General features: G+C 41.9%; 1 protein-coding gene across 3 annotated transcripts; it reads left to right on the top strand.

The window, feature by feature from the left end:
- The first annotated feature begins 614 nt into the window (after window positions 1-614).
- On the top strand, window positions 615-23484 carry OGT (O-linked N-acetylglucosamine (GlcNAc) transferase). Of its 3 annotated transcripts, none has more exons than XM_068205284.1 (22): window positions 618-789; window positions 4403-4553; window positions 5489-5732; window positions 7295-7363; window positions 10384-10500; window positions 11846-11925; window positions 13105-13300; window positions 13534-13674; window positions 13846-13946; window positions 14139-14292; window positions 14397-14498; window positions 14739-14918; window positions 15643-15801; window positions 16426-16515; window positions 17282-17407; window positions 17831-18001; window positions 18121-18237; window positions 18317-18484; window positions 20456-20608; window positions 21303-21555; window positions 21746-21869; window positions 22428-23484. In XM_068205284.1, exons 1-22 carry the CDS (start codon window positions 753-755, stop codon window positions 22600-22602), a joined length of 3108 nt encoding a protein of 1035 aa, XP_068061385.1. In that variant the 5' UTR covers window positions 618-752; the 3' UTR covers window positions 22603-23484. The 3 variants fall into 3 exon arrangements, with proteins under 3 accessions (XP_068061386.1, XP_068061385.1, XP_068061384.1); XM_068205283.1 differs by having other exon boundaries at window positions 4373-4553; XM_068205285.1 differs by lacking the exons at window positions 21303-21555; window positions 21746-21869; window positions 22428-23484 and having other exon boundaries at window positions 615-789; window positions 4373-4553; window positions 20177-20533.
- The last annotated feature ends 69 nt before the right edge of the window (window positions 23485-23553 follow it).

Genomic DNA, 23553 nt, shown 5'->3' with positions numbered 1-23553 from the left:
GTCTCTGTGAGCCGTGATGTTCGGTGACAGATGCGCTGTCCCGGTGAGCGCTGCGGTCGCGCTGTCCGAGCTCCGCCGTGCCGCTCTCCGAGCTCCGCCGTGCCGCTCTCCGAGCTGCGCTGTCCCGGTGAGCGCTGCGGTCGCGCTCTCCGAGCTCCGCCGTGCCGCTCTCCGAGCTCCGCCGTGCCGCTCTCCGAGCTGCGCTGTCCCGGTGAGCGCTGCGGTCGCGCTGTCCGAGCTCCGCCGTGCCGCTCTCCGAGCTCCGCCGTGCCGCTCTCCGAGCTGCGCCGTGCCGCTCTCCGAGCTGCGCTGTCCCGGTGAGCGCTGCGGTCGCGCTCTCCGAGCTCCGCCGTGCCGCTCTCCGAGCTCCGCCGTGCCGCTCTCCGAGCTCCGCCGTGCCGCTCTCCGAGCTGCGCTGTCCCGGCGAGCGCCGGTTCCGCGGAGCCACGTGCGGCAGGAGCGGGAGGTGCGGCGCATGCGCACCCCCGCCGCCGTTGGCGCAGCGCTGGCGCGGAAGGATAATTTTGTGGTGCCGCCTGCACCGCTCCCTCCGCCCGCCGTGCGGCAGCGCTGCCCGGCGCCGCCCGGACTCTTTTCCGCGGGGATAGTTCCGGCCGCGGCCATTCGGTACCGCCGCCGCCGCCATTTCGGGAGCGCCGCCTCAGCGCGCCGCGACCGCGGGCAGCTCGGCCCGGCCCGGCCCGAGCGCACCTTCTGCCGCCGCCGCCACAGCCTCCCCGGCCCCCGTCCCGATGGCGACCTCCGTGGGGAACGTGGCGGACAGCACAGGTACCGTGCGCTGCGGCGCTCCCGAGGACGGGCTGGTCGGGGACAGCGGGGGCCGGGCCGTGCCCTCGCCCCCGGGCCCGCGCCCAGCGGGAGTTTCCAGACGCGGCGGGCCGGGGGGGCCCCGCCGCCGCTGTGGGCGTCTGCGCGTTCCGGGCCCGAGCGCGGTCCCGGCGCGCTCCGGTGGGCGCTGCCCGTGGGCAGCCCCCGGGCCGCTGCCGGGAGGCGCGGGAGGTGTGAGCGCGGCGGGCTCGCTGCTATATTTACCAGGCTATCAGGTGACTGCGTTAGAGGGCGAAGTAGGGTAAGAGCCTGACCCAAAATGTGTGTTGGTTTGCCCGGAATCGCTCGCTGCGCTCAGGCAGGACTGTTTCTTTCAGCAGCCTGGTCGAATGGAAGGTGTCCCTAGCCATGGCGGTGGAATTGGAACGAGATTGTCTTTAAGGCTCATTCCAACCCAAACCGTTCTGTGATTCTGTGGCATAGCCGAACGCTAAAGCGCTTTTCTGAACGGTAAAATAGCGTGTTGTATCAAGGAAAGATCCTGCCCTAAATTTAGTTCGCAGATCCACAACTTGAGGAATGGAGGAAAAATCTGACTTCCTCTGTAGAGCAAGAGAAAGGAGTGTTGTGCTTACTGAAAGGATGAAAGGACAGCACAGCTTTATCCCCCAGATTTTGCGGGTTTCTGTAATCAGAGGGGTAGGAAGAGCTGAAATGATGCTTGGGAAAAGCAGAAGGAGCAGGAGGATTTTTGGAGAAAGAGACGGGACGGCGGTGCAGGAGATAGGGATGTAAAACGGGAAAGTGCTGCAGTCCGGTGTTCCGGTGTTCCGTACTTGCTCAGCTGGAGCTGTGTGTGGTCAGCGGGGCTGCAGCATCCTCTTGTAGCCTGGATCCCTGCGGGTAAAAAGAGCCACGTGCACGCTGGGAGGGAGTCCTGTGCTATCCAGCACCTCCCAGCTGGGGGTAACCACTGCTTCTGTCTGGAACTGGATGGTGTCTGAACGCAAGGTTGAGCATGAGTGTATTGCAAGTGCTTAGGAGGGTATTTGTCGGGGGGAAATGGCCTTGGGCGCCTTTCTGGTGGTTCTGTGCAGCTTTTTGTTTTGCTTGTATTGTCTAGAAGCCTCAGGGAAGGTCATTGTCACAGCACTGTACTAGACTTTTCCAAGGTCATAGTCGAAGCATACAGCACAAATTAGCCGAGGTACAGAAATTAATTTATGCAAGACACGAAAAGGGGTTTTTCCTGGCTGTGACTTCTCACTGCAGTTATTTTCTTTACTAATTGATTCAGTGAGCATCCTTTCATGGGCTGTCTCACGGATATTTTGCAGTGCATAACTTCCAGCCAGCTTTGTATTAAAAGTTTCACTTGTTCTGGACTTCGTGATGTGGCTGTCCACTTCCTGCTTTTCAGTGAACTGCTTCACAATCGATTATAAAATAAGTGCTTGGAGGTAGATGACTGGCAGTTTTACACTGAGTTTGCCTTATCTCTGGAGACAAAGGTTGGCTTGTTTTGTAAACAGAGGCACTTGATAAATGAAAGAAAGTGTCAAGTGTTTCTTCTTTTGTTGCTTTTGTTAGTAGTTCTCATTCCCAGGTGTGGAATCTACACCTCCTGCTCTCTTGGCCTGGAAGTTGCAACTTCAGTTTGACTTCTTGCTTCAAGTAGGCAAAATGTAGCATTGAGTCCACGACCGAAAGCTGCTTTCCGTCGGTCGTTAAGTCTTGAAGTGTAAACTTACGGGTTGTTGTGCTTTTGGGGGGTTTTGTTTGGTTGGTTGGTTGTTTTTTGCTTTGAAATGTACTAAAACAATTGACATGTGTTTGAGGAGGAAATTGAGTTCTTGAGACATGCTATTCCTCTGTCTGGTTTGTGTGTGCCATCAGCAGAAGTTGACGCTGACTGCCAGAAGGGCAAAACCTGTTCCCAGCACAGGGACCAAGTGAGGAGCAGCCTGCGGGTGCTCCAGTGTTGCTGGCAGCACCATTTAGAAGCGGTGTGCTTTTCAGCCCCAGTTCAGCGTTCTCACGTTGAATAAAGGTTGTACCTTTTATCTTTGCCAGTAGGTTTAACCAGATCCTGAAGTCCACTTTGCCCTTACTCAGGGTTTGAAAAACAGGAATCTAATCTGAATCAAGATACTTGGTTACTAATTTGTCAGTTATCTGAAAAGAGAGTGGCAGTGGTAGTTCCAGTTTACTGTGAAACAGTTTATAGCACTGGCAGAGACAATACACTAGCTGGAAAAAATACTGTACTTATATCATACAGGACTTGCACTCTTATACTAAAACCTACTGGTGCTAAACCCCCAAATTTGAAAGTAATTTAAATAAATTGCATCACTCCCAATTTCATAAAATAAACACTGGGTAGTAAAATATGTACCTAATCTCTTTATGATTATTTTGGCCGTCTTTAAAGTTCTCACAAAAGCATGAACTTTTGTACTACCTCACTATAAAAATGTAGGCTCAGCTATTGAGATGCTTTCTTGTATTAGGAAAGGTTTATCTGTTTCATTTAGAGTCCAAATTTTAAAACTGTAGGATGAGGTAGAAAGTGTTTAATGAATGTAATTAAGGGGCTACAGAGTACAGGAGGAAAAATGAGAGGTACTTGCAGTAATCAAACATTTTAATAGTAAGAGTTGTTGATATAAAAGCAGAATTTGAAGGCCAGAGCTTCTTTCTATGATGAATGGTTGTGGATTTTCCAAGTTGCACTTGCTTATTACTTTGTAAGAAATATTGCTTATTCCTCTCACTCCTGGTTGTTTTGTCTAAAACAGGTGGCGTTTCGTTTAAGTATTTCGTTCTCGGCAGTTGGGTATTAAATACTAAAACTGTTTTGTCACTCCTGTTCCAGCTAAGCCTTCAGGAGCAGTAACTCCTTTCCTGTACCCTCTCTGTTCAATGCTTCCTCCTGTAGGCCAGTTACATAATCATTGAAGTGTGTGTTTGTCTCTCATCAGATATTGTTGTTCCAAGACCATTTTTTTTTCTGTGAAGGGATTTTGATTTCTCAGAGGAAATAATAGGAGTATGCAGAATTCAATGAATGTTACCCGTTGTGCTTTTTTGCCTTTTTTTTTAAGAGCTTTCACTACTTACACAGCAAAACTTTCGTTCAAGTCCTTGATTAAAGTCTTTGTTTCCTGTCCTTCATTTCCCTATTAAATTGTTAGAACTTTTTTTTAACATAGCAAAGACCAGGATTTTCAGTCGTGGGGAGGAGTGAGGAGAGTCATTGTTCTGTTAGCAGCACTTCCACTGTTAGGAACCAAAATATCATATCATGACAGGAGTCTCAGAATAATGGAAGATTGTTGACTTGCAAATATTCACAGTCGTTACAGTCTGGATTTTTGCTATTATTAGCTGATGGAGTCAAGGACTGGTACAGATAAGACCTTAGAGTCCCAACTGTCACCTGCTGTAGTGTTTCATATAATGTCAAACATTTTTATCCATTAGTTGTGTACTTTTTTTTCATTGTTTTGTTTTGTTTTTGTTTTGTTCCCATCATCTAACTTTTTGTTTTCCCCCTTTAAATGTTTTGGTGATTCTCCAGAACCAACGAAACGTATGCTTTCCTTCCAAGGGTTAGCGGAGTTGGCTCATCGAGAGTATCAGGCAGGAGACTTTGAAGCAGCGGAGAGGCACTGCATGCAGCTCTGGAGACAGGAGCCTGATAACACGGGTGTGCTTTTGTTACTGTCCTCCATTCACTTCCAGTGTCGCCGACTGGACAGGTAGGCTTCTTCCCTCTGGAATTTTGCTTGGACTTATCAGCTGTACAACAAACAGGAGGCCTTGCCATTACTGTCGTGTTATTTTAATATCCTGCATATTAACATTGGAACGTCAGCCACATTGGTGTGTCCTGGCAGGATTTACATGTGTAATGTTCATTCCACCTACAGTCTAAGGGTTTGTGGTTTGGGGTTTTTTTCTTTAGGTTGTAAGACTTTCCTGCACAACATGTTTAGTTAAAGGAGTTTTGTGATCTGAAAGTTGTTTCTATGTTCTCTTGCTTCTTCTGGATGTTGCTCTCTGTGCCTCTGGCATTTTGAATTTCACTTGTTCTAGCTGTAAATTCATGTTTGCTGGTGAAGGAAGAACTTTTGATTTTAGATTTGTTTTGACTTTCGATTTTTTTAGATTTGTTTTATATAGTCTTTTGATTGAAGTCGTAGTAGTTCAGATATGGGAAAATAGAATGAGTGAGTGTACAACAGAATTTGACGTGTAAGTCATGCCCTGCCTCTTGAAAAGAATATCAAGTGGAACATTGCTTAACAAATACAGATGTTGGAAGAGGGATTCCTGTAGTGTTTTTTCCAAGTGTATTTGAGCTCAGGTTTGGTTAGGCAACTTGAACCCTTCTCTGATTGTAAATGAGAGTGGTCTTTGTTCAGTACAACCTAAAATGGGAACCAGGGCCATCAGAGTTTAAAGTGGGAGCATAAAGATACAGGACAGCTCTGTAAGTCCAGGTTTGTTGGCTGTATGTTTGGCTCACCTAAGCATGAATGTTCACTGGAGTAACTAGATAAACAGACAAACGCTGAATGCCAAGGGTGAGTTTGTTTGGTTTTGTTTTTTTGGTTTTTTTTTTTTTTTTTTTTTTTTTTTGTTTGTTTTTGGGTTGTGGTTTCTTATTTGCTAACTGATCTATTTTCTCCAGGTCTGCTCACTTCAGCACTTTGGCAATCAAACAGAATCCACTGTTGGCCGAAGCCTATTCAAATCTAGGCAATGTGTACAAGGAGCGTGGACAGCTGCAGGAAGCAATTGAACATTACAGACACGCACTGCGCCTCAAACCAGATTTCATTGATGGATATATTAATTTGGCTGCTGCACTCGTAGCTGCAGGTGATATGGAAGGAGCAGTACAGGCATATGTGTCTGCCCTTCAGTACAATCCTGTAAGTAATGCTTTATTTTATAAAAGTACATTCTTTATTACTGCCTTAGGACACAAAAGTAGCAGCTTTCAAAGAATGAACAATAGATAATCCTTCCAACTTGTATACCATAAACTTATTAAGCAGTTAATACTATTCTGAAGGATCTTTGAGAGGCTTCTGTCACAAAAAGTTGTATATTGCAGTAGGGGCTACTGGTTGGTTGCCTTTCTCTATATGTAACATACTTTTTAGATAAAAGCTTTTTAGATAAATGATAAGCAAGGTTTGGTTTTTCTTTTCTGAAGGCAGACGCTTCAATGAATGGTCCCATATTTAGCTTTATGTGCTTTAAGGTAGTAGTACAGTGAGGGAATTGATGCTTAGACTTGAATGAGAGATCTTGGAAAATCACCAGTTACTACTTTATCACAAAGTCAGAAATTGGATGGCGATGAGCATTGCCTTGGTAAGATTTCTGCTGTAGACTGAGTTAGATTTCCATTGTGGACTGGTTTACAGGAGCATCAGTTTAGCTTTTATAGGCTGAAACTGACTGTCTATAAGTGACTGCTGTAAGATTAATTGATCTGGTGTATGGATTTTTGGTTGTAACTGTTTCAAATTGACATTTTTAGTAAACAGACTATGGCCCTCTGTTTATTTTGCATCATGCTCATGAAATTTCTGTAGTGTTGCTCAGTGTGATAAAGTTATTTGCTTGCTCTTTGGTCAAACATTTTGATTAAAAGTACTTCAAGTGCTGCGTTGGTCCCATGTACATAAAGCCTTTTTCTGTAGGAAAAGCAAAAGCAAACCCAGTCCAGCAAGAGCTCAAAACCTTATTTCACTGTGTTCTGAAGCCAGTGTGAACTTGTCTAACTTAATATGCCAGGTGGTGTGACTAGTGGATGCCTTGGTTAGAATAATGTGAGATGGTGGGATTTTTTGCAGGAGTTGAGTTTTGTTTAGGTTAGTAAATCCTTTCGTTAGTGTTGACAAAACGTCTATATTCTCTCAGGTCTTTACTGCTCGGTAATGCTGTTGCAGATTGTGCTTTTATTTCAAACAAATGAAACAACAAGAACATGTAGTAAAGCTGTTGGAAATGGATGGATTAGTGGGCAAAACAGGAAGGAAAACTTCTTTAGGGATACAGGCAACAAAATCACGTGATATATCTATTTAAAAGCCATAATGGCAATGGTGTATCTTAAGAGTACAGGTTTGGCCTTGTGGCTTGGATAAAAAAAAAAGGGGGCTTGAAATGCTTACATGTGGCAAAATGACTTGAGCTGCTGGGGTGGGGCATTTGTTTTCAGTTTTTTATTTCTGTATAGTTGGAATTGTATGAAGTACTACTTCTTTTTAATTCTTTACAGCTGTACTTTTACAGTACTAAATTTGCTCAGATTATCTGTTATTTTTAATCTTAGGCCAAGAAGAATAATTTACATTTGTGATGTTTTTATTGAGAGTCTAAATTAAGCTTTAGAGGACTGGGTTGTTCCTAGCAAATTCTCTGTGAAGACTTATGGGGAATCTGAAGTCCTGGAACTGATGGTGTGATTTTGATTTTTCAGGACTTGTACTGTGTTCGTAGTGACCTGGGGAACCTGCTCAAAGCCCTGGGTCGCTTGGAAGAAGCCAAGGTAGGTGTTGGGTAGAATACATGTAAACATCAGTGTTTTGAAAACTTGAACTTTGCACCAAGTCTTCAAATCTGCGTTGATCAACAGACAGTCCGAGAAACGTCTGAAAACTGAAGGCACTGAAACACCCCAGAGTAGTTGCAGGGCAAGATATGGCATGTCCATGTTTAAAAAGTTGGTTTTAAGTCAAGAAATGGAAAGTTACCAAGCCTTGCTGCTGAACTAGACTATCTGATACCATTCTGAAGTATTGGGCAGGGGCTCCATCATGCTTTCATCTGGAAATAAGTAACAATCCTTCAGATCTGAGGCTTGCCTGCTGGTGCCAAGCAGAGAGCCTGTGGTTAGCTCGAGATCCCTGTACGATGCAGGTGCTATTGAAAAGGCTGCTCTTCTAAAGTCCTTTGTGGCTTGTAAGTGGAGAAGAAACTTATCCAACTGTTACCTTGTAATACTGGCTTTTAAAGATTTTTATTCTTTTAACTTTTCCCTTCCCTCGATAGTGGAAGAAAGGCTAGTAAATAATAGCTGCAGTATGCGACACATACCACCCTCCACCCCCATCCCCCAATATCTTTTCTTCATGTCTTCCCTCTCCCCTCCCCCAAAATAAAGAAATCGGAAGGACAAAGCTGGTTTGTTTGGTAAATGAACTGATCAAAAGAAAACTTGCTGTAGTGGAAAGGTGGCTTCTAGCAGTCGTGCGTTTCCTAAACTGCGAATTTGAACACCGAGATGAGTTTAAAATTCTTGGCACGTTAAAATTTGGATTGCAGAAAGAAATTGTCTTGTTACAAGCCACCTTACGCGTCCGCGCTGCAGGGGTGAGGAGTGTGGAGAAATCAGAACCACTCTGGGCTCCACGGCTGTCGCTCCAAGCCCCACGCGCATGCTCAGAAGTGGAGTGTATGAACAGCGTAGCTGTCTGTTTGGCTGCAGCACCATTTGGGGAGGGTGGGGATCTTTGTGGGGTAATGGGGACTGCAGGTTCTAAATTCAATATTGCTTTGTTTCTCATTAACACCTTGGATGCGCGTACCACCCTAGGGTAGCCTGATTGATTTGGTCGGATCCAGGTTGAAAACATTGTGTAGCAGCATTCAGAATTGAACGGTCTTTGAGACACTTGGTTCTCAGCCCACCAAGCGGACAGCTAACATGAATTGCACTTCACTGCAGCTTTAGTGTGACTGGTATAGGCCAAGACACTGCGCCTGCCTTAGGTTGCTGACTTCTTTGTTTCAGAGCTCTGGAGACACCTAGTTTGAAAGTGTTATTCCGTTTTGTGAGAACTTAATAAACGAGGAAAAACATCTTGAGTAAATTGCAATGTGTTTCTTTGGTTATCAGTCCATTTGAAAGATCAAGCCAGCAGATTCCTTACAGTTTGAACTAAAATTTAATTTCTTTGTAGATGTTTCAGAGCCTTTCTTCCAAAAAAAAAAAGTCCCTGCTGTATGCAATTGCCCGATTAACCCTCTCCCTTCTGCATGTCTCCCTTGTTACAGACAGATTATCCTCATTCCCATGTGTTAAGACATATCCAAAAAAATGCAATTGCTTTGTTGAACTCTTACTAATGATCTTGTTTTATTTTCTCTCTTGTTTTTGGTTTTTCACCACTGATATTGTATTTAGAAGGTTTCAGGTGGGTGAAACCTCCTATTCCATGCGTAAGGTGCCTCGCTGAAGGGAGCTCGAGGCCTGGATCTAGGGCAGACACACACCTCCTCCTCCTCTTCCAGCAAGGAACGCACCGAAAAGTCACATGATGAGAAATATGGTAACGGGTTTGTAACTGCCACAGCAAAACCATTTGCCTCCATGCCTGAATCTTCTGTCTTGTGGCTTCAGAAACAGCTTAAAATATTTAATTACAAGCAAGTAATGTAAGAATATTTTATACTATTAGCCACAAATTCTTTCAAAGAAATAAAGTAAAAGTAAATTAAAATATTTTTTTAAAGAAATAATTGGAGATAGTTAATAGTAAAAGCTTCTAACTCTTCCAGTTGTTCATTTTTTTCCTTTTTTCTTCTTTGTTTGGATTGCAGCGTTCTGCTCTTCTGATGATGCGCTGTGATCCTGCAGTAGCGCAAAGGCTGCGCAGCGGTAACGCGCATTGCGTGCGATTAAAGCCCCCGTGAACGGTTGACTCGATGATTAATCTCTGATCGGGCGACTGCCCGAGCTCCAGGCTGCAGCCTTTTGGACAAAATTGGGTTGTAACATTTACAGAGTCCAGACATCAAATTTAACAAGCGAGTTTTGCGTGGGCCTGTCTGGTAGATTAATGATTCTGGTTGGCTGTTCACTGCACCTTGGGGCAATCACTAGAGCCAAGCAGTTCGCAGCGATAGCGTGGCGCCGTGCTGGGTAGGATGCGCAGCGATTTCTTGCGCTTGCATTACAGGGACCTAAACCTTCATGCAATCCTGTCATTTGAGGTTTTGAAGCTGCAGGAGAGGTTGAATTGTATTTGAAGAAACTGGGAAACAAGATATGGTTGGGGTGTGCCATCTCATTTGACAAGCACACTGTAAACTGAGGGATGGCTTTATCTTTTTCAGTAGGTTTTTTGGTTTTTGTGGGGTTTTTTTTGTTTGTTTTTGGTTTTAAGTAATTTCTGTCTGATTTAGAGTATTTGAAAATTTTGTTTCAGAGTGAAGTTGTTTTTACATGGTAATTTTTTTTATTTTTACACACTTAAAGGCAGCAGATGTTCTGGTGAACTACTTGAATTGTTTCTAAGACGATTTCTGTGGCAATCTGGTGTCGGAAGGAATGTTACTCTGTTACCAGCATAACTGAAAAATGGTGGGCTTGCACCTGGGTTTTGGTTTGCGCTGGCGCAGGATCAACAACAGTTTGCAGCGCATTAGTTTTGGCGCAAGCTAGCCTATACTGCAGGGTCACTTTTGGCTGGTTAGAGAAGGCATACTAACAATTATTTTTTCTCATTTTTTTCTTTTTACAAATATTCCCCTTCCCTTGTATCTCTCTTCTTTAACTATTCCAAGGCCTGTTACTTAAAAGCAATTGAGACTCAACCAAACTTTGCAGTGGCTTGGAGTAATCTTGGCTGTGTTTTCAATGCCCAAGGAGAAATTTGGCTTGCAATTCATCACTTTGAAAAGGTAACTACCTAAGGGAGTCAGCTTCACTGCTAGATTTATATGTACATGCAGTTGTATGCTTGCAGGTGAGAAATATTTCAGTAGTGGAGAACTTTGTAGGATCCTGTTAGTTAACAGCTCATGGTAATTGATTTTTTTATACTTGCTGGTGTTTCAAACTGCCTCTATGCTACTAGAGAGAGACACTTAGAACCCCCCCAGGACTTCACACATTGTCAAATAGGAGAAAATTAATTAAATTGTTCTTCAGCCCTTTCCCAGACTATTTTTTAAAAAATCTGATTTGCTTATAATGTTTTGCATGTTTTGTGTGTGAGAGAGAGAATCAACTTGGTGCTTAAATCATTTTGCATTGTGATTTTTGATTCAGGTATTACTGTCCCTTGAGTAACTGAGAAGAACAGTTTTAAGTGACACATTAATTCCTCTTCTCCAGGGTTATTTTTCACTACTGTTCAGATTTCTCTAAATTAGTGTCATTAAGTAGTTGTCTGAGACCTTCCAATTAGTGTCTAATTGGTATCGTAATTAATTTTGTCCTCATCTCTGAAGTTTCTAGAGTGCCCTAAAGCTGAATTTAAGATGTGGCAACAGTTTCTTCCTGAACTTCATGGCTTGAAATCTACAGAAAAAAGTCTAGCTGCTCAAGATGGTTTTTTTTGGATCTGTGTCTAGTTCGTGACTGCTGAAGTATTTTAATTTGGAATTAATAGTTCCCATGAGACTGTAAGAGTGGGACTTGTCAAGTACTCAAGCTTTGCACTGCAGCTTCTGTAACTTCATCAGTTTTAAGTGATTTTTTGCATTTTATTAATTTTGAAAGGATCAAAGATATTTTAGTTAAATGGCTACTCAGTTTTCCTGGCACACATGATGTATTTGCTGCTTCCTTGTTCTTGTGAGCAGCCTGTTTTCCTGCACTGATAAAGCTTTAAAATTCTGTCTTAATTTGCAGTAGATAAAGGATACAGATAAGGTATTTTATGGTTTTTTCTCTAAAAACAAGCTAGAGATAACGTAACATCAGTAGACAGGAGTGTTGTGTATGTTGTGTACGATCAGTCTAATGTGAAATAAGTGCTTAACACTTTATTGTGCAGTAGTTGCAACTCAATAGGTAAGCAAACAAATAAATTTGAAGGTAGTACATGCTGTCATTTCTACATATAAATAACTTTGCTCTGTGATTGGCTTGTATGTTTTCCTTCTTTACTGGGTTATTGATAAAGTCTTAAAAGCTTACAGGTTATGTTTATAATTTTTTTTAAAGCAGCAAACAACTCAGTTTCATAGAAAATATGTTTGTGTTTAATGCTCAAAACATTTACTTCAAAAATATTTTCAGGCTGTAACACTTGACCCAAATTTTTTGGATGCATATATCAATCTGGGAAATGTTCTGAAGGAGGCAAGGATATTTGACAGGTAAGCAGATCAATACTGTTGCTCTCTGTGGCTTATCAGACATATCAAGATAGAGATTATGTTCCTTCTGTAAAGTGTCTATGGGCAGGGGTAGCAAAGACTTCAACTCTAAGCTTAGCAAGCAAATGTCTTTGAAGTGCTGACAGACCAGGCTACCGGTCGATTTAAATAAAAATCAAAAATTCCAGTGATAGGCGTTCTTTCTTGTTGCTTTCTTAATGCATTGTCAAAACCGAGAGTTTCTGATGAAAATAGATTTGAAATGAAGGCTAGAGAGGGTGAAAATAAGATGCACAAGAAAGACCTGAATGCTAAATTTCTCTTTATTCTTTATGTGATTCATAACATAATTTGCTAGTGTGTCTCTTCTAAAATTTCCCTTCTGTGTGAGACGAACTGGAATGCTGGAATTCAGCTAAACATCTGATGGAACATTCTGTATTTCTGACATGTCTGCCTCATGTTATTGCCTTGGGTTGCAGTAGTGTTGGTGTGTTGTTGAACTAACCTGTTCTGAGACCTCTAAGTTGATATGTGAATCTTCTCTTTCTGGGAAAAGATCCAGGCTGTGTTGTTTATGTGCAATGTAGCATATTGCATCTGTTAATTGGTTTTTAATTTCTGATAGCTGTGGTTTGTGGCCCCAAATTTAATAAAAGCTTGCAGGGAACAGGTTAATTATCTGCACTGCACACAGTCTAAATGATGCAGTGATGTCTGATTTAACCATGAATTAGTAGACAAAACAGAGGCATGTTTTTCCATAATTTTACATCACCTTTTAAAGATTTGCTTATGTATATTGTTATGGTTTTCCTAGAAATTGGATTTGAATCTATCAGCCATTTATACAGTGCTATAGGAGCACATTATTAAAGATTTCACTTTTGAACAAAGTGATTATTTAGGTCTAAGTATCTAATGGTAGGTTAGTGGAGAGAATAAAGATGTAATGTGATACTGTTTATCTTGTTAAATTGAATAATACACTGGCAAAAAATGGGGTAAGGAAAAAAGGGTTTTTTCCTAGTAATGACAAGTGTTTAAAAAAAGTAGCTGAAAGCTTTCCTTGTTGTCCAGAAGACTTAATGTTGTTCACTATACACGGTACAGGTAAATAATTCCTGCTCTCTGGACGATTGTTTACCCTCTTTTTTTTTTCCCCTTATTTTGTTACAGAGCTGTGGCAGCTTACCTGCGAGCCTTGAGTTTGAGCCCAAATCACGCAGTTGTGCACGGCAACCTTGCCTGTGTGTACTATGAGCAGGGCCTGATAGACCTGGCCATAGACACCTACAGGAGGGCCATTGAGCTCCAGCCCCACTTCCCTGATGCCTACTGCAACTTGGCCAATGCCTTGAAGGAGAAAGGCAGTGTAAGGAGCACTTCCTAAAATTACAGTGAATGCTTTTTTAATAGACACCAGCTGTCACCATTTTGTTAAGTTGTTGAGCAAGTTGTTAAGATGGATGTTAATGTCACTTAAAAGGAAGAATAATTCAGGAAATCTCCATCTTGAACCTTTTAGAAGTGATTGTATAATGACTTCTCATCAACAGTGTTTTTACAATAAACGTTGCAATATTAACAGTGCCCCTTTTTTTGAAGGTGGTAGAAGCAGAAGAATGCTACAACACAGCCCTTCGACTTTGTCCCACTCATGCAGACTCGCTCAACAATCTGGCAAACATCAAGCGGGAGCAGGGCAATATTGAGGAAGCTGTCCGTCTTTATCGGAAGGCTCTTGAGGTACAGTTGAGAGTGAGGGGGAGAGGTGGGTGCTTCAAGTTGGGAATGCCTAATAGGACAGAGGTTTTTCCCCTCTCTCTAAAAAAAAGTAAGAAAATAGAATAATAAATGCAGTTTTTGCTGTGGTCTGCTTGTGATGTTTGAGACAGAGTCAACTTCTTTTTCTTCCAGGTGTTTCCAGAGTTTGCTGCAGCGCATTCAAACTTAGCAAGCGTTCTGCAACAGCAGGGAAAGTTACAGGAAGCTCTGATGCATTACAAAGAGGCTATTAGGTAAATGGATACTCCCTGTAAGAGTCCCAGCCTTTCCTAATGGGAAAGTGCCTCGATTTGTGCAGAAGGTGGCTTAGTCATGTGTTGTAATTTCCATAGTTGCTCTTCAAATGGAAAAGTCTGGCTATCAGCATGTTTTCTTGTTGGAGGAGGAGCTTTTCTTGTCCATGACATGTTATCTTTATTTTTCAGAATCAGTCCCACATTTGCAGATGCTTATTCTAATATGGGAAACACTTTGAAGGAGATGCAGGATGTTCAAGGAGCTCTGCAGTGCTACACCCGTGCCATTCAGATAAACCCAGCTTTTGCTGATGCCCACAGCAACCTGGCCTCGATTCACAAGGTAGCACATGTCAATGATTCACTCTTAGAAGAGTGTGACGGGGCACTGTGAGTAGTTACCCTGAGGATATTTTTACCTGCTGACTCATTTCTGTATTTTCACAGGATTCAGGGAATATACCAGAAGCCATTGCCTCTTACCGTACTGCTCTGAAACTGAAACCTGATTTCCCAGATGCCTACTGCAACTTGGCCCACTGTTTGCAGGTGAGGAAGATGAGGCTTTGATTGTGATTCTTAGAATTCCTCTGCAGGAGATTACTAATTTAAGTGTCAAGTGTTAGACTTCAGGCTTAAATCAGGAGATAAGATTACACAGTCGTCAACAGTAATTACAGAAGTTCTCACTTCCATTTTTGGAAGAAACATTAATCTCAGCCTCTGAAATGACTGATACAGGCCAAAGGAAGCTGTTGTCCTAATCTTTATGTTTTTCCTTTTTAATAGATTGTCTGTGACTGGACAGACTATGATGAAAGAATGAAGAAGCTGGTTAGCATTGTAGCTGATCAGCTGGAGAAAAACAGACTGCCTTCTGTACACCCACATCATAGCATGCTGTATCCCCTTTCTCACAGTTTTAGGAAGGCTATTGCTGAGAGACATGGAAATCTCTGTTTGGACAAGGTAGGAAGTTCTATGCAGGCCGATTGTTGATTGAAGTTCTTTGAGGCTTTGCCTGTTCCTACTCAAAATCTAATAGTCAGATTTGTCAGTATTGGCCTTTGTAAGCTTTCTGAGTCACTGACATGTGAAGAGGTGGGATATTCATAGCTGTTAGTGCTTGTGAGTGCTTTGTGAACTTGTGCAGGTTGCCATTTATAATTGAAAATGTGCTGTCAGCTGGTGGGAGGGTCCAGTTAACTAGTGGAAGATAACACTTTGTCAAAGTGACTTGTCTTGAGTAGCCTGATAATCCTGTCAGAGATAGTGGTTACAAGCTGATGCCTGGGCACGATGGAGAGCAAAGAACAGAACAAATGCTGCGGTGCCTTACAGCAATGCTGCTCTGGTTACCAGTGGCTTGTGGTTTGAGAACTTCTGAGGGTCGTGGTGTGGTATCAGGATATTTAATAGTGGGGGTGGACTACTGAAACTGTTAAAAAAGCAGAAAGGTGGTAGTGATGTCTGTGTTTGTCTGAGAGCAGAGACATCACATCTTGTGACACAGTATGTGGGCACTGCACTTGGCTCCAGTGGAATGCAGAATACAGGTTTGGAACAGCAGATGTCCGTGACTGCTTGCTTGAATGTGCGATAAGGTTAATTCTGCAAACTCCTAAGAGGATTTTGTCCCTTTGTTTAGATTTTAGTTCCTGAGATTGTAAACACTTGAGTGTTTTCTTGGCAGATTAATGTTCTTCACAAGCCACCATATGAGCATCCCAAGGATTTGAAGGCCAGTGAAGGTCGACTTCGTATTGGCTATGTGAGCTCTGATTTTGGAAACCATCCAACCTCACACCTAATGCAGTCAATTCCAGGCATGCATAACCCAGACAAATTTGAGGTAAAAATAAATATGGCATGCTTAAAGCTTTAAATGTGGCTGTAAGTGGTAGGGTTTTTTTCCCTTGGTGCAAGCAATTAAATGAGGAAAGAGCAAATTTTTGCTTCTTGGGTTTGTTTTTTTATGGGTTTAAGAGTTTTTCAGCCCAAGTCATCCTCCTTTACCAATATGAAGTGCTGTTTTCAGATACACTTGTGGTTTCCTACTTGGGAGAACCAGTCACTGTTAAAAAGCTTCCCTGAGGCTTAGCTTGTCTATTCAACCTGATTCATAGTTAAGATTCTCATTAATTAGAAAGTCAGAGGTGACCTGAAGGCATTCTTAGAGATCTAATTGTTGTGCAGATCTGTCTGTTAAGGTTACTTTGCCTTGCACTGATGAGAACATTGGATGTTTATATCTGTGCAGTGTGCAGTGCCATACTCTGGCAGCAGAACTAGGCCTGGTTCAAATGTGTCAAAAAATGGCCCAGTGCCTCTTTCTTGACTTTTTCTTAACTGGTAAATGCCATGTACATAAATATGATTTGTGTGAAACTGGATGTAATTTAATATTGCAATATAGCACAGGTATTTTATGGACAATTTGTCAAAGGTACTCAATTTTTGGTGCCTCATATTTTAGGTATTCTGTTATGCCCTGAGTCCTGATGATGGGACAAACTTCCGTGTAAAAGTGATGGCTGAAGCAAATCATTTCATTGACTTATCTCAGGTGAGCTTGTTTCATGCATTGTCCTTTTAGCAAACCTAAATTTTTCCTAAATAAAGAAAGAGATGGATTTCTAGTTTGAAAGTCTTAGTTGAAATTATTTCTTGAATTAGGCTGATGTTACTCTTGAGAATTTGAGATTTGTAGATGTATTGGCATTATGCCCTATCTGGGATGTGGTTATCTTGTGACCTCTGATTATTAAAAAGTAACATTATCAATGTTTAATAAGTCACATTAGGTCTCAAGATAAGTCATATTTAAATGCCGTGGAAAAGTCAAGATGTCACAACTGCAAATAGATTTAAGCTTGCCTTAGGTTCACTGTGAAAACTGACCAGGATTTCAGTATACACAGCAGTCAAGGCAAAACCTTGTAGACTAGTTAAGGGGCTTATCCTTGATCTTGATTTTGATCTTCTGTACTACCTTAATTTGTGAATGTGCCACTTGCCCTATGTGAGCTTTAATTACTAATTTTAAATTACTGATTAATTACTCCACCTTAGAGGAATTGGGTGTGGGGTGTTCTGGTTTGTATAACCTCAGTTTCTAGCCTTTAGCTTTTGTTTTACTGCTACTCAGCTTTAGTGCTGCATTGAGGTTCTACGTTTCTGTAAAACCAGGAATAACAAGATTTAAGTCTGACTTAAATTAAATCATGCTGTTGGCATCTATCCATTGTTACACTGATGACTAACCACATTTATTGCTGGAAGACTGAAAACAAAAGGAACGTGTATTTATCTGTTTATTTATTTACTCTTAGATACCATGTAATGGAAAAGCAGCAGACCGCATCCATCAGGACGGGATTCACATTCTCATTAATATGAACGGCTACACCAAAGGAGCCCGAAATGAATTGTTTGCCCTGAGACCAGCACCTATTCAGGTAACTAAGTTACAGAGCTCTTAGTAAGCCAGAATCAATGTCAGAGTTTTTTGGGGGGATTTTTTGACTGAGGATTTTCTAAAATGCCTATGGAAAGAGAATGAGAGGAACCTTAATCAGAGTTATTCTACACTACAGGAGTTGCCTCAGGTGAGAGAAGCTGTAATCACTGATGGTTGGTGTTCTGGCTTCAAGCTGCATATTGTGAGGAAAATCTGCTTGAGAGATCAGTTTTAGAGCATTTGAGCTGTTCACTGTCTTGGTATGGAAAGTTTGGAGGTGGGGGTTGATCTTCAGTTGGTAAAGCAGAAAAAGGAACTTGAGACCTGTTTGTGGCAAATGTAACTTAAAATTCATTGATTTTTAACTGCCTTTATTTTTGCAATGCACATGGAACTGAAGCCTTGCTCGCTTGTTTTTTAGGCAATGTGGCTAGGGTATCCTGGAACCAGTGGGGCATTGTTCATGGATTATATCATCACAGATAAAGAAACTTCACCAGTTGAGGTGGCTGAGCAGTATTCAGAGAAATTAGCTTACATGCCAAACACTTTCTTTATTGGAGACCACGCCAACATGTTCCCCCATCTGAAGGTACGTTGGAAGATAGGGCAGGAAAAGTAGGTGTTTTCCATGGGTGTCTTTATGAAATGGCACTTGGTTTAGTATTGGTAAGGGATCTTGTAACCTCTTGAAATCTTTGTTTTTGACAGAAAAAGGCAGTCATTGATTTCAAGTCCAATGGGCATATTTATGATAACAGGATTGTTCTGAATGGCATTGACTTGAAGGCATTCCTTGACAGCCTTCCTGATGTCAAGATTGTTAAGGTGAGAGCTGCTCTTGTGTGTGTACAGTCCTGGGCACTGCAGGTAGTACTCCCTCTGATCCTCGTGTGATTTATCTCAGATGAAGTGTCCTGACAGTTGTGACAACGCCGATGGCAATGCCGCCCTCAGCATGCCAGTGATCCCTATGAACACCATTGCAGAGGCTGTGATCGAGATGATAAATCGTGGGCAAATTCAGATTACTATCAATGGCTTCAACATCAGTAATGGATTAGCAACTACTCAGGTGAGGCACTTCAGGATCCTGTTCTCTTCAGGTTTACGTTGTATGTGACATAACATATGTTCAACATAACAACAAAGAAGAACCTCCAAGCAAATGTGTTTTCTGTCATGTTGATTCCTTTAGTTGTCATGCTGAAGGAAGCTCATTATAAGCCACAGATGTACTGGAAGATGATCTTCCCCCCCAAAGATAGAGGAATTGTATCTAGAGGTATCTAAAGTCCAAAGAAATTCTTTCTTATTGCATAAAGGAGATATTTGCTTGTTCTGAATTTGAAGGCAAGATTTCCTCATTGCCTGCTGCCTACCAAGATTTGTGACCTGTTACTCAGTGTCAGTTGTGCTTTTCTGTTAGAAAAAAAATTGCTGAGTAATAGAATGGAGGCAAAGTTATTCCACTGTATTTCAACAACATTTATTCATCTTATATCTTTCAGAATTGTGCACTCTGTTACCACCTCTCATTTCTTTACAGTTCATGGGATTTTAGTGACAATTACTGGTGTTGTTTAACTCTTCTTCCACTGCAGAACAGTTTTTCCCTTATAGAAATGCCGTGTTCTGACATTAGCATAACTTACCTTGTGAATTTTATTCAGTTTACAGTCCCTCGGGAACCTCTTTTGCATCATTTTGATACCTTTTATTACCACTGCTCTGTTAGTAATCTCATACCTTGGTTTCAGTTATTTTCTTCACAACTGAGACTTTTCTTTGAGTTGTAATAGTTTGTCTTAGTTTAGTCAGTAAGGCTGTTAGCAATTTTTTCTGAAGTTGTCATCTGAGAATCATAGAGAATTCGTCTTAACACTCCACCACTGAGATGAAACACTCAGCTCTGTCTGTGCGCTTCTAAAACAGGATTTCTGTCTTTAAGTGACATTAATACAGCACTTCTTTGTGCTGAGATCAGCTACTTTTGGGCATAGGTCAACAAGAACTGAGCATTGTGGGTTTTGGGCTCTCAGGGACCTGAATAAGTAGCATATTTACCAACTTCTGTTGAGCTGTTGTGCATTGTCTAGCGGTCAGTGATAGTGAGTCATTGTCATTCACATCAAGTGTGTCATCAGTGGCTGGCTGCAGTGCCACTGTCTAAATTTTAAATAGATATGTATGTAAAATACATATATATATAAGGAAAAGGGCTCTGAGTAGCTGTGTTGCCCTCTCTGTGTATTTGGTTTTGATCGCATCATTGCATGTCATTAAAAAAAATGTAAAATCCTGCTTCCATTTTACTAATCCTCAAGATTCTTGCATGGTAACTTGATTATTCCAACTTCATCCTCTGCTTCTTTTTATTAGCATATTCCAATTCTTTGTGAAGGCTGTAAGATCCCTTTTTTTGAAAAGTTTGTCATTAACTCTTCTAATTTTCAGCATTTTCATTATTTTTCTTGTCAACTGGTTCCTTACGGTCTTATCAGTTACACACGAGTCTGCATCTGTTGATTATCTGTTCTGTGCTTACTGTGTTCTATCTTAAAAAAACATACACAAAAACCCCACCCAAAAATAAACCACAAAAATCCAAACAAACCAAACCCCATCTTTGCTTTCTAAATACCTTTTTATTCTGTCTTTCAGTTTTAATTTCATTTTTGGTCTCAAGGAAATTACGTGACCTTAAGGAGAATAGGATTCCATGTGTAATGCCTCTTTATATGATTCTTCTTTCCAATTATTCCAGTTACTTGGAATTTCGGGGAGATATAGGAAGGGCATGAAAATGCCCAGTCTTTTTTGCCTTGGTGGTTGCAACATTGTGGCATCCACAAGCGTGTACACATACCAGTTAAATTCTTGAAGTGGGTAAGTAGACAGTTTTGTTTTGTATCATAAACCCAAAGATATGCTTACAGTATGTTGTTATGCTAACAGATGTATCTCAGGACAGTTCCACAGGGCATAGTCTTGTTTCCTTCAGTTTCAGTGTTTCGATAGCTGTTTTTTTTTCTTTTTCTTTTAGATAAACAACAAAGCAGCAACTGGCGAAGAAGTTCCACGGACTATAATTGTTACTACCCGTTCTCAGTACGGCTTACCAGAGGATGCTGTTGTGTACTGTAACTTCAATCAGCTCTATAAGATTGATCCTTCCACCTTGCAGATGTGGGCTAATGTGAGTATCTCTACCCAGTAGGAAATCTAAGGTCAGACTTCTGGCAAAGCTGTTCAGGTTAGCAGAAACTTCATGCAACTTAACTTCTCTCTGGAAAACACTGACCTTGAGCCATTTGCATCCTTACAGTGCTCTTGTTGCCAGGCTTCGTGATAGCAGCATATAGAGGGTTTTAGATGTATTTCCAATTACATCTATCTATCTAGCCAGTGAAAATTTATGTTTGGGACGGCTTAACTATGCTGGTTCTCCATTGTGAAATAATTTTGGATTTCCTTAGTCTCTGCACTTGATTTGTAATGGCCTTGGCAGTTGGTACATCAATAAATCTGAGTGGACAGCATTTGTGTCGGGTTCTAGCTTACAGTGTATTGCTGAGAGCTACTTGGGGGTAATTTTTTTTATATTCCTTAGTATGGGCCTATACATAAGTGAGATAACAAATTTCAATACTTACTCTCTTAAGGAACTGCTCTGTACACTGTTGCTCAGAGTTGCTGTCTCTTTCAGTGGGATCAGGAATGCAATCCCAGTGATCTCGTTCATAATGACGATCTCTTAAATTTCTGCTCTGTACCTCAAACTACTGAATGATGATGCCTTGCACTTCATTTTAGTATGTGGCAATTTATTGTTCAGAAAAGTAAATGTTCCTCTCTGAACTTCCTGTTTTTTCTTCTTATTTTTGTTACAGATCTTAAAAAGAGTTCCCAACAGTGTGCTGTGGCTGCTGCGTTTCCCAGCTGTAGGAGAGCCCAATATCCAGCAGTACGCACAAAACTTGGGTCTTGCCCAAAACAGAATCATCTTTTCACCTGTTGCCCCCAAAGAAGAGCATGTGAGGAGAGGGCAATTGGCTGATGTTTGTCTGGACACTCCCCTTTGCAATGGGCACACAACTGGCATGGATGTGCTCTGGGCTGGGACTCCAATGGTCACTATGCCAGGTAATGCAGTGGGGAACCTGCATTGAATACATGGGTTGGAATATTAGTCATTTTTTAGTAACAGCAAACGCATCAATCCGTGCCTTTTGTAGAGGCAGAAGGAAGGTAGCTCCTGGTGTGTGATAAGTTACTTGATAAATTAATTCCTGGTTGTTTTTGCTGGTTTTGATTTGGCTTTTGTTTTCTTCAGGTGAGACTCTTGCCTCACGAGTTGCTGCCTCACAGCTCACTTGTCTGGGTTGTCTTGAGCTCATTGCAAAAAGCAGACAGGAGTATGAGGATATTGCTGTGAAACTGGGAACTGACCTGGAATAGTAAGCAAACTTGGACTCTGTAATGTGGGAGCATCAAGAATGTAGAGTACTGTATCTGGGCACAATGCTGAGACATAAGTAGTTTTAATCCTGCAGATATTTTATATGTAAAGTAGCTGGGCAGTCCTCTTCTAAAGGTGTCTTGTGTTGCAGTTGAATCAGCTTCTGCTCTTATGGTAACTAAGCAGCACTCCCAGCTGAGTAACAGTTCTGAAGAAACTGCTTATGTGCAAAAGTGCAGTACAGTTCACATTTTGTTCTTTTTAAATGGAAGATTAAGCAGTTTGTCACTTCAAATTAAAATCATGCTGTGAAGTGTTACCGCGCTGCAGATAATGCAGCAAGTTAATGTTGCAGCTCTTGTGATTTGGTTGTGCTGGTCTGTATCAGAAATGAGAGGAGATAGAACAGGAATTTGGTGCAGGTGGGGGAGCAGTTCTTTTTGATGAAACAGTTGTACAGGCAGTTCTGGGTTAGCTGAAAACAGCGGGTTTCAAAGGTAAACAGTGCGATGTGTTGTTTAAAAGGTCTCATGACTGCTTTAACTCTCTTTTGTAGCCTGAAAAAAATCCGTGGCAAAGTCTGGAAGCAGAGAATATCCAGCCCTTTGTTCAACACGAAGCAGTACACGATGGACCTGGAGCGGCTGTACCTGCAGATGTGGGATCACTACGCTGCGGGCAACAAACCGGACCACATGATCAAACCCGTGGAGGCCAGCGAGTCCGCATGAAGAGAGACTGGCTGTGCCCACCCGGAGCTCTCCAGCAACTGAGCCTCTCCAACACTTGTGCAGAGATGATGAGCTAAAAACTGTGCATTTCTACTTAATCTGCCTGGTACTCTGTGGCTGAAGTAATACATGATGGTGATTAAAGCACAGCCAGACTTATTTCTTGCATGATAGGGAAAGACTCAATAGAGCCTGGGATCCTTTTATTCCATGAGGAATTGGAATGGGATTGAGCCGTGTACCTGTGAGCCTGTGTGTACGAGTGACAAAGTGGTTTCAGGGGGAAGTTTGAACTGCCCAACCAGTTTATGATATCATGGATTGATTTAATCTTCCTACAAACCTCTCTCCTTTTACGTGGATTGGGAATTGGAGCGTTTTAGCATTTGATTTTGAGTACTCCTGTTGGTATATATGTGGTTCTCCCATGACAAGATTTCCAGCTAGCGAGTTGCTCCCCGTGTTAATTTCTAAACTGCGTGGACTGAAAGGGCGTATGTGCTGGTGTAGTCTTTTTTTATAGGTTTTATAAACCACTTGAGCCTATATCAGCCTTTTAATGTTTGACCTCTGTTTTGGAGCTCTCTCTGTAATGCGTTGGTTAAGATAAGGACTTCTGTTTTTTTGTTTTGTTTTGTTTTTGAAGCTTCTCCAATAACTCAGCTAATTGGCTTCATGATGGCAGCTCCTATTCTGTTAAAAAACCAAATTTGATTTGAAATTAATCCTTCCCACAAGTGTTTGAGGTGAACACAAACTGGTGCCAAATACAGATCTTTCAGGAATGATTGTTAATTATGTATAGGGGTGCAGTCCTGGGTACTGTAGCAAAGACTTTAAAAAAAAAGAAGAAATAAAGCTTTGGTTGGCCAGTTTGCCTGAGGGCCGGTGTGTCGCGTTTTGTGGCGCTGTCAGGGGGAGCGGCCCTCGCTCCGGTGCTCTGTGGGCCCC

This window comes from Anomalospiza imberbis, chromosome 14 (assembly GCF_031753505.1).
Source record: "Anomalospiza imberbis isolate Cuckoo-Finch-1a 21T00152 chromosome 14, ASM3175350v1, whole genome shotgun sequence".
Taxonomy (NCBI): domain Eukaryota; kingdom Metazoa; phylum Chordata; class Aves; order Passeriformes; family Viduidae; genus Anomalospiza; species Anomalospiza imberbis.
The sequence above is the reverse complement of the archived record's forward strand: the minus strand, read 5'-3'. Positions and strand labels throughout refer to the sequence as shown.

What these genes read in the sequence shown, in the direction of transcription:
- OGT (XM_068205283.1), top strand. Translation starts at nt 753, where the DNA reads ATGGCGACCTCCGTGGGGAACGTGGCGGACAGCACAG. An exon ending in CAGTGTCGCCGACTGGACAG is followed by an intron (nt 4,554 to 5,488) that starts GTAGGCTTCTTC and finishes TATTTTCTCCAG; the next exon opens with GTCTGCTCACTTCAGCACTT. An exon ending in CTGATGTCAAGATTGTTAAG is followed by an intron (nt 18,238 to 18,316) that starts GTGAGAGCTGCT and finishes GATTTATCTCAG; the next exon opens with ATGAAGTGTCCTGACAGTTG.